The sequence below is a fragment of the Gobio gobio genome (genome assembly GCF_949357685.1).
Source record: "Gobio gobio genome assembly, chromosome: 23".
Lineage (NCBI taxonomy): Eukaryota > Metazoa > Chordata > Actinopteri > Cypriniformes > Gobionidae > Gobio > Gobio gobio.
Genome location: NC_137119.1, coordinates 45,183,128 through 45,193,127, shown reverse-complemented (window position 1 = coordinate 45,193,127; position 10,000 = coordinate 45,183,128). Strand labels below are relative to the sequence as shown.

Here is a 10,000-nt window from a genome sequence, read left to right as displayed (position 1 = left end):
ACTGACGGGGCGGAGTCACGTGACTAAAACCGAAATAACCCACATGGGAAAAATACGTCGGTTAGAGTAGGGGTTTTCAAACTGGGGTCCTCCAGAAGGTTCTAAGTGGTCCCCAGAAAATTCCAGAGAATTCAAAGACGAAGCAAAAATGGATGAAGTCTACCGAACATTCTACCTGTTTCATTTCTAAATGTTTCTCTCCTTTCTTGCCGTACATACTTTCCAGAATTGTATATGTTTGCTTTATATCTGTCTAGCGAGTTTTTCTCACTATAGTCCTATAGTCAATGTTTTTTCATACAAATATATAGATGGATTTTAGGAAGGGGGTCCCTCATAAAAGATTCATCATATTTGGGGGTCCTTGCCATGATAAAGTTTAAAAGCCCCTGGGTTAGAGGTTCTGAATTTCGGTTTCGATTATTTTTCGATTAATCGTACAGCCCTAACACACAGTGTGTTTGACCTCCTGATGGAGAGCAGGAAAGACTCACACACACACACACACACACACGTCACGTCTCGTCTGCAGCACGGCTCTGGCTGATAACGGCTCTATCGTCACACACTCCTGAGTCACTGCAGAAACGGCTCTAGATGATCAAACAGACCTGAGATCAGTCAGCTCTACAGCACAACCCTAACCACAGCAGCTCCAGATGTACAGGAGTCAGACCTCAGATCTGAAGCTCTCATGCCATCGAGTCACTGAACACAGGCTTTCTGTCGTAACCTGTGTGTGTGTGTGTGTGTGTGTGTGTGTGTGTGTGTGTGTGTGTGTGTGTTTCGATGTTTCAGAGGAAGTACAGAGAGTCGGCTAAGAAGGAGAACAGCACGTCTCTGTATCACACACTCGCAGAAACCAGAGACACACAACACGCCAGAGACGCAGCGGAGATCCAGAGCGAGGTCACATCACCATCATAACTCACACTCACACACTCACTCACACACATTCACTCACACACACTCACACTCACACACACTCACACTCACACTCACACACACACTCACACACACACTCACACTCACTCACACTCACTCACACACACTCACACACACTCACACACACTCACTCACTCACACACTCACTCACTCACTCACTCACTCACACACATTCACTCACACACACTCACACACACTCACACTCACACTCACACACACACTCACACACACACTCACACTCACTCACACTCACTCACACACACTCACACACACTCACACACACTCACTCACTCACACACTCACTCACTCACTCACTCACTCACTCACTCACTCACTCACTCACTCACAAACACACTCTGTGTGTCGCTCCACAGGTCAGATATAAGGAGGGGAAGAAGCTCCAGTCGTCCAGCGTTTACTCTCAGCTCCCGCAGACGCCGCAGACGCAGTTTGCCGCCAGAGTGTCTGAGCAGCAGAGCGATGTATGCCACACACACACACACACCCACACACACACCGTCTCCGCTGAGACGATCTCTAAACACAGCCATGTGTGTCTTCCAGAACAAGTACAGAGCGGACGGCCGGCGGAGCGCCTGCAGCTGCCTCTACTCTCAGCTGCCCGAGACCTCGGAGACTCAGCTGGTGCGCGCGCTGACCGACCTGCAGAGCCCCGTGAGGACACACACACACGACCTGGGCTAACCCTGGGTCAAGGTCACTCTAACCCGGGTCAAGGTCACTCTAACCCTGGGTCAAGGTCACTTTAACCCCGGGTCAAGGTCACTTTAACCCCAGGTCAAGGTCACTTTAACCCCAGGTCAAGGTCACTTTAACCCAAGGTCAAGGTCACTTTAACCCCGGGTCAACCACTGCTTCAGCTCTGAGACTATACACAACATTTACACACACCTGTTCACGATAATGTCTTTATCTCCAGCAAACACTGATGTATGCAAACAAGAACATTAACCCAGTGTGTGTGTGTGTGTGTGTGTGTGTGCGTGTGTGTGTGTGTGTGTGTGTGCGTGTGTGTGTGCTTTCAGAGTAAGTACAGCGAGGCAGGAAGGAAGCAGGCATCGAGCGCTCTGTACTCGCTGCTGCCAGAGACTCTGGAGACGCAACACGCCAAAGACGCCGCCAGCCTCCTGAGTCAGGTACTGCGCTCACGTGAGCCATGTGACACTCGTGTCAGGATCGGCCCTGCACACACGTGACTGATCGCTTTCATTTCAGAGGAAATACAAGGAGAAGGCCAAGAAAGAGTCTTCAGTTAGTCTGTACGCTCTTCTGCCGGAGACCCCGGAGACGCAGCACGCCAGAGACGCCTCAGAGCTGCTGAGCGAGGCGAGTGTGTGTCACTGAACACTACACACACACACACACACACACACACTACCACACACACACACACACACACACACACACTACCACACACTATCGTTTCATACCTCGACTCAGTGAATCGTATTATATGATGACTCAGTGAATCATATGTTGACTCAGTGAATTGTATTATATCATGACTCAGTGAATCATATGTTGACTCAGTGAATCATTTGTTGTTTCACCGAGCTGCTAGAACGCCATCACGCCAGTTTTCTCGCAAGAAGGTAGCCCACGGTGGTGAATCTTGTGGAAAGGCACAGAAAAGAGAAAGTTTTTAAGCACAAGTTTAGCATTGCTAACAGAAGCTAAAACTTTTCTCAGAGAAAAAAAAAAAGAAAGAGAATGTCTAAGCACAGCAAAGGTGCTTGCCCCTGTCCAGCTCTGTCCCTCGACACTCGAGCGGCGCGTAGCGTTTGTTGAGCGTGTGCTCGGTGGGGCAGTGGCTAGAGATGGTCCACTTCTGTCCTCTGGGGCTGGTCCGGATGTGGCTATAGCCGTTTTTGAGGAGGCCACGGGATCCTGGGCTGAGTGTATGGAGGCTAATGATGGTCTGGGCGTGTTCGGCATTGGTCCTCTAGTTGCTTCGGAAGTTAATCAGGGGTTTGAGGATGACGACTCTTGTCTCGCTTGAAGCGGGCGAGGAATTCTCTGACGAAAGTTTTCAAGCGGAGTAGTTCATCGCTTCCTCCTCGCCCATCGAGGCGGCGGATGGGAGTGAGGTAATGGAGACAGAGCGTATTTAGGCCACGCCCACACTCTCACCTAAAAAGGAACCCTGCAAGAGAGCGGGTTCAGCCTTAAATTTATCAATAAAGAAACTTTGTGTTCAGCATACAATGCCTCATGTGTTGATTTGTCAGAACAATCAGAATGTTTTAGAACCACTAAATTCACAAAAAGGGGCTGGGGTTCCCCAGGCGATGCCAGGGATCCTCGCTGTCGAGCGGTGGCGCGCATGCGCACTAACACTGTGGGTTCTTCGTACGATTCAGTGGGGTTATCGGCTGCAGTTCCTTTCGTGCCCCCCCGGGTTCGGCGGTATAATTACGACAGTGTCGGAAGAGGCTTCCTCTTAGCCTGACGTCGTCATACTCAATTCTAGTCAGAATTTGAGTCTGATCTGCTCCGTTGGGCTGTGATTATGGGGCGTGTTTCAACCGAACCAGGAAAGACCTCAATTGGATACACCTACAACCAATCAGAGCAACAGAGCAACGCATAACGTTAGTTGTCAAATGTCAACAGAACTCAACTGCACTGTGTTGCCAAGTCCGCGGTTTGAAGATACCCCAATTATGTGATATACAGACCCAGGAATGCGAATTTTAGCAGGCAGCCCTGCCAAAATAACACATATTTTACCCCCCAAATGCCATTTTTTCCCCGGAGAACCCCCCTGGAAAGCTATTGGGCTTGTTTTTGGCTAGTTTTGAGGAACGTTAGCAATTGGGCGGGTTTTGTTGTAAAAACTTGGCAACCCTGTCTGCACGCACGCTGGAATAAGTAACGTTAGAAGTCAAGTCAAGTCAACTTTATTTATTTAGCGCTTTTAACAATGTAGATTGTTTCAAAGCAGCTTTACAGTGTTAAACAGGAAAATAGTTTTTAATAAGTGGTTTAATAATAGCCAACTTAAAAGTTTTCGGTACATATCCTAATGACAAAGATGAATTAATGATATTAAGAAGAGGATCTATGACCTCTGGTAGCATCTCTTTTAATAGCCTAGTTGGTATAGGGTCGAGCATACATGTTGTCGATTTTGATGATTTAACGAGTTTAGCCAATTCTTCTTCTCCTATAGCAGTGAATGAGTGTAATTTTTCCTCAGTGACACTACAATGCTCTGTCTGATGTGATGCTGTATTAGACGGCTGCATGGTTAAATTTTTTTTCCTAATATTATCAATCTTACATGTGAAGAAGTTCATAAAGTCATTACTGCTGTGCTGTTTACAATCATCAGAAGTTGAAGCTTTATTTTTGGTTAATTTAGCCACTGTATCGAATAAATACCTTGGGTTGTGTTTGTTTTCTTCCAAGAGAGTTGAGAAATAAGCAGATCTAGCAGTTTTTACGGCCTTTCTGTATGTGATCATGTGCTCTTTCCACGAATTACGAAATACTTTTCATTTTGTTTTCTTCCAGATGCGCTCCATTTTTCTGGCTGCTGTTTTAAGGGCCCGGGTGTGCTCGTTGTACCACGGCGTTGGACTATTTTCTTTAATCTTCTTTAAGCGCAGAGGAGCAACTGTGTCTAAAGTACTGGAAAAGAGAGAGTCAATAGTTTCTGTTGCAACATCGAGTTCTTCTATACTATCTGGGATGCTGAGCAGATGATACTGATGAGGGAGATTATTTAAAAAGCAATCTTTAGTAGCGGCAGTGATTGTCCTGCCATTTTTAAAGCGAGGGGCGGCTTTGCAACCTTAGCTAAATTAAGTATACATGATACTAAGTAATGATCTGAGATGTCATCGCTCTGCTGCAGAATTTCAACGGTATCAACATTTATTCCATGTGACAATATTAGGTCTAAAGTATGATTATGGCGATGAGCAGCTCCTGACACGTGTTGCCTAACTCCAATAGAGTTTAGTGTGTCTTTAAATGCTAATCCCAATACGTCTTTTCCGTTGTCTACATGGATATTAAAATCACCAACTATTAGTACTTTATCTACGGCCAGTACTAACTCTGATAGAAAATCAGCAAATTCTTTGATAAAGTCTGTATTATGCCCAGGTGGCCTGTATACAGTAGCTAACACAAATGTACACTACATAGCGTTACATAAAGCACCAAAACTTCGAAGGAATTATATTTGAAACTAAACTTCTGAGTAATACTGAAGATATTATTATAAATTACAGCAGCCCCTCCCCCTTTACCTTTCAGACGCGGCTCATGTTTATAACAATAATCTTGGGGGGTGGACTCATTTAAGGTAATGTAGTCGTCAGGTTTTAGCCAGGTTTCTGTCAAACAGAGCACATCTAGATTATTATCTGTAATAATATCATTAACAATAAGCGCTTTTGGGGAAAGGGATCTAATATTCAGCAACCCAAGCTTTATCAATTGTTCATCTGTATTATATATTTTGTTTATTTGTTGGACGTCAATTGAATTTTTACTGTTGAATGGTTTTGATGTTTTTTTGTATTTACTAATTCGGGGAACAGACACAGACACAATTAGAAGAAAAAGATGAGTGTAAACGATCTTTGCCGGTGTTGTAAAAAAAGAATTTAAGGATACACAGAGTACTTACCAACACCATCATCATTTCTGAGAGAAATGGTAAAGGTGAATGCATATACGAACAAGTTCTCCGTTTAGGATTAGAACCCAACCCAAGCGCCTTTGATGACGTGGATGATTACGTTACTGTTGATCATCTGTCCATCATCGTCTAAAGCCCACCCTGACAATGTCATTGGTCCAAACAGTTTCTGTTCGGGCATAATTACTTCTCTACCGATCAAGTCCAGACCGAACTGCCCGAGTTAAAATGTTGTGGGCGGGGCTAAGTTCGGCTGGCATCCAGGCTAGCTTCCTCTGTGTTGAGGGAAGAAATTCGGGTTCTCCTCGGAAAATGGGCTATTCAGGTAGTTCCACATGGAAGAACGGAGGAAGGGTTTTACAGGCGTTATTTCCTTCTCCCCAAGAAAAGTGGGGGCTTGCGCTCTATACTAGATTTACGGCAGTTGAACAAGCACCTCAGACGTTACAAGTTCAAAATGCTTACTGTACGTCACCTGCTATTCTCTCTGTGTCCCCAAGAGTGGTTTACATCAGTGGATCTGACCGATGCATATTTTCACGTCACAATCCACCCAGAACACAGGAAATTCCTGAGGTTCATCTTTGAGGGGACTGCATACGAATTCCAGGTCCTGCCGTTCGGGCTGTCCCTCGCGCCCCGCATATTCACGAAATGTGCAGAGGCAGCATTGGCTCCACTGCGTCAGCAGGGCATGAGAGTGTTCGCTTATTTGGACGACCTACTCCTGGCCGCAGACAGCAGGGAACAAGCCGTGTTACAGTCAGGTACTTAGGTACTTGTCTCCCATCTACGAGCTCTGGGTCTTTTAATAAATCTCAAAAAGAGCTCCCTGGTTCCGTGTCAGCGGATTTCATATCTCGGTTTAGAGATAGATTCAGTACAGAACACAGCTATGCTGTCAGTACGGAGGGTCAACATTTTTCACGGCTGCCTGAGTCGGTTTTGGCGGGGCATGCGAGTGAGTTTTCGGACAGTGCTGAGACTGCTGGGGCTCATGGCCTCAATGATAGCAGTCGTTCGGTTGAGTCTCCTCTTTATGCGCTCTTTCCAGAGATGGGCGCTGGGCACTGGCCTGAATGCCGCGCGGCATTTAAACAGGCAAGTGACGATTAGGGATGTGAATCTTAAGGCACTTAATGATTCGATTCGATCCGATTCCGATTCTGGGAGTAACGATCCGATTCCCAAAACGATTCATAACATACATTTTTTGTAACTAATTATCCTGCTGTGCAAATACATGAACTTTACATTTGAACCAAAATTGGAGCTAATATGTGTTTTGTTTTTAGTTAGTTGACAGTATTGCCATATTAAAAATTATTATGAAGATTTCTTTCAATACTTTTATTTTATTAACAGTTATATTCAAGATTAACAAGCTCTAATGAAACATAGTAAGCCATACAATTGCAAAGAACAAATCTTTAAAACAAAGGCTAATGCAGAAGAAAAACAACTTTAGCGCTCGCTGAGAAGCCAAATTCAGTGTGTGCGCATAACATAGAGAACTTGCCGAGTTGCAACAGTTATGTTAGAGACATTTAACGAATCGCTCACCAAGTCTTTGTTCAGAATTTTCCATTTGTTTGAAACATTGTGCAGTAGTTCAGCAATATTCCATAAGTCATTCCAAAAATTATGCCACGGATGTTGGTAGGTTTATGTCCCGGCCACCGCATCGGAGACGGTGGAGTGTTGTTAAGCATTAATGGCAAGGAAAGCGCCTTATAGCCTACTTGAGCACCACTGTGTTATTTTGGCTCAGAATTTCGTTTGTTGGAAATATGAACTTAGAAAATATGAAAATAAAAACTTTGCATTTAACAAGCAAAATAGATTTGTGAAATGGGGAGGCAGCCGCAGCGAGCGCAGACACAGAGCGGCCAGAGAAGCGGAGGAGCGACTGCTGAAAGGCATTTGTGCAAAACTGCGGAAAAACTGCAGAAAACCTGCGGGTGTTGAACCCTCTCACTGGGAAAAGTGTCCCCACCGGTGCGACGCCCCTGAGCAGGTCCTAGTTTGTCCATTTTATCTTAAACTAAGCCAATTCACCAGCAGACGAACGTTTGCCTATCAACGTTTGGCCGGTGACCGCGCACGTGTTGAATTGAACACAGAATCGATTCTGAATTTTTGAGAATCGATTCTGAATCGTTGGATAACGAATCGCGATGCATCGACCTTTTCTCCCACCCCTAGTGACGGTAACGCCGTCATGCGTTCAAGCTCTGATCCCCTGGGGATCCCCGGGTCTGTTGACAGAGGGGATTCCTCTGGGGAGAGCTACGTCACGTGTAGTGGTGACGACAGATGCGTCACTGCTTGGATGGGGAGCTCTGTGCCAGGGGAACTCTGTGAGAGGAGAATGGTTGGAAGCGCAAAATAAGCGTCATATAAATTATCTGGAGTTGCAGGCGGTTCATCTGGCACTGAAACACTTTGCTCAGCACTTGCAGGGCAAACATGTGTTGGTCAGAACGGACAACACGACAGTATTGTCGTATATAAACAGACAGGGAGGTACTCGCTCGCTTCCTCTGTTACAACTGACACACACACTCCTGATGTGGGCCAGCGAGCATTTGGCATCGCTCCGGGCAGTGCATGTCCCAGGCCATCTGAATGTTGGAGCAGACTTACTTTCCAGAGGGGGACCACAGGTCAGAGAGTGGCGCTTGCACCCTCGAATAGTGGTACAGATCTGGATTCGGTTTGGCAGGGCCGAGGTGGATCTTTTTGCGTCCATGAAGAACACACACTGCCCACTGTTTTTCTCAATAACTTACAGCAGCGCCCCCAGGGGGTGGATGCCCTGTCACATGTATGGCCCAAGACTCTACTGTATGCGTTTCCCCCGGTGGAACTGATACAGCCCACTCTAGACAGAGTGCGCCAGGATTTTAGTGGCCCCTCGCTGGCCGGCGAGTATCATGTCGCTGCTTGTAGGGACACCGTGGTGTCTTCCCCTATGCAGGGCCCTGTTGTCCCAGGCAAGGGGACAGGTTCTACACCCTCTTCCGGAACTGTGGTCTCTATGGGCCTACCCGCTGAGAGGGAGAATCTAATGCAGAGCGCTAGGGCGCCGTCGACAAGGGGGCTTTATGCATTGAAGTGGCGTATATTTGAACAGTGGTGCGGTCGGAGGTATTTATCGCCATACCAATGTCCGATTGCGGGGATATTGACTTTTCTCCAGGAATTGTTGGAGGAAGGGCGTGCCCATTCCACGCTGAAGGTCTACTTGGCGGCCATTTCGGCCTGTCATGAGGGCATTGGTGGTGCTGACCCCAATTATGTGATATACAGACCCAGGAATGCGAATTTTAGCAGGCAGCCCTGCCAAAATAACAATAATTTACCCCCCAAATGCCATTTTTTTCCCCCGGAGAACCCCCCTGGAAAGCTATTGGGCTTGTTTTTGGCTAGTTTTTGGCTGGCTGCTCGGTTCCTTAAAGGGGCGCGGCGGCTAAAACCCGTTACGAAGTCGATGGTGCCGCCATGGGACCTGACTGTGGTTTTGGAGGCTATGGGTGAACCTCTGTTTGAGCCCTTAGAAGCTCTCGATCTGAGGATGCCATCTTATAAAGAAGCTCTACTGTTGGCACTGGCGTCAGCAAAGCGTGTTGGTGATCTCCAACATCCCTCATGCATCCAGTTTGCGCTGAATGGGTCAAGAGTGGTGTTGCATCCGAACACGGCATATACACCAAAAGTCATGTCAGGAGCATATAGTGCGCTCTCGTTTGAGCTGCCCGCTCTATCAAACCTTTCGATTGACTTGGAGGAAGAAAGGAGACTCCATGCATTGTGCCCTGTGCCAGTTTTACGCAGGAACATCGAGCAGACGTGGGCTGTGCGTACATCTGACCAACTTTTTGTGTGTTTTGCAAAACCAGTTCGTGGGAAACCCCTGTCTAGACAGCGTCTTTCACATTGGATTGTGAAGGGCGATTGCAATTGCATACAAATGTAAGGGGTTAGCTCTGCCGGCTGGGGTACAAGCGCATTCCACAAGAGGCATGGCAACGTCATGGCCGTTGTTTAGAGGGGTGTCTGTAGAGGACATTTGGGCATCGCCGCACACATTTGTTTGGTTTTACCGACTTGATGTTACTTGATGATCCGTGCTTACCGCAGGGGCTTTAAGCCAGGGCCCATCACTCCCTTGAAAAAAAAAAAAAGGGATGAAAGTTGTGGCGGTGCTGGCATTTGTGTTCTAGTTCAGCGACTTCCGGGGCGTGAATATATGTCCCATAGTCATGTGTTGTACCGAGTTGACCGACTGAATGGGAACGTTGAGTTATGCATATAACTACTGTTCCCAGAAGGAGGGAAACGAGTTACAACACCTCTGTGAAGAGCTGAAGAACAAAG

The 10,000-nt window shown here is 46.7% G+C and overlaps 1 protein-coding gene across 50 annotated transcripts in view; it reads left to right on the top strand.

The window, feature by feature from the left end:
* The window catches only part of LOC307119830 (uncharacterized protein), a 148,302-nt gene that overhangs the window by 42,216 nt on the left and 96,086 nt on the right, over positions 1-10,000 (top strand). For all 50 annotated transcript variants that reach the window (XM_079806439.1, XM_079806436.1, XM_079806479.1 and 47 more), the window contains 5 exons: positions 799-909; positions 1,320-1,427; positions 1,510-1,620; positions 1,992-2,102; positions 2,182-2,292. In XM_079806439.1, the coding sequence (XP_079662565.1) occupies positions 799-909; positions 1,320-1,427; positions 1,510-1,620; positions 1,992-2,102; positions 2,182-2,292 (552 nt within the window). The remainder of the gene's footprint in view (positions 1-798; positions 910-1,319; positions 1,428-1,509; positions 1,621-1,991; positions 2,103-2,181; positions 2,293-10,000) is intronic.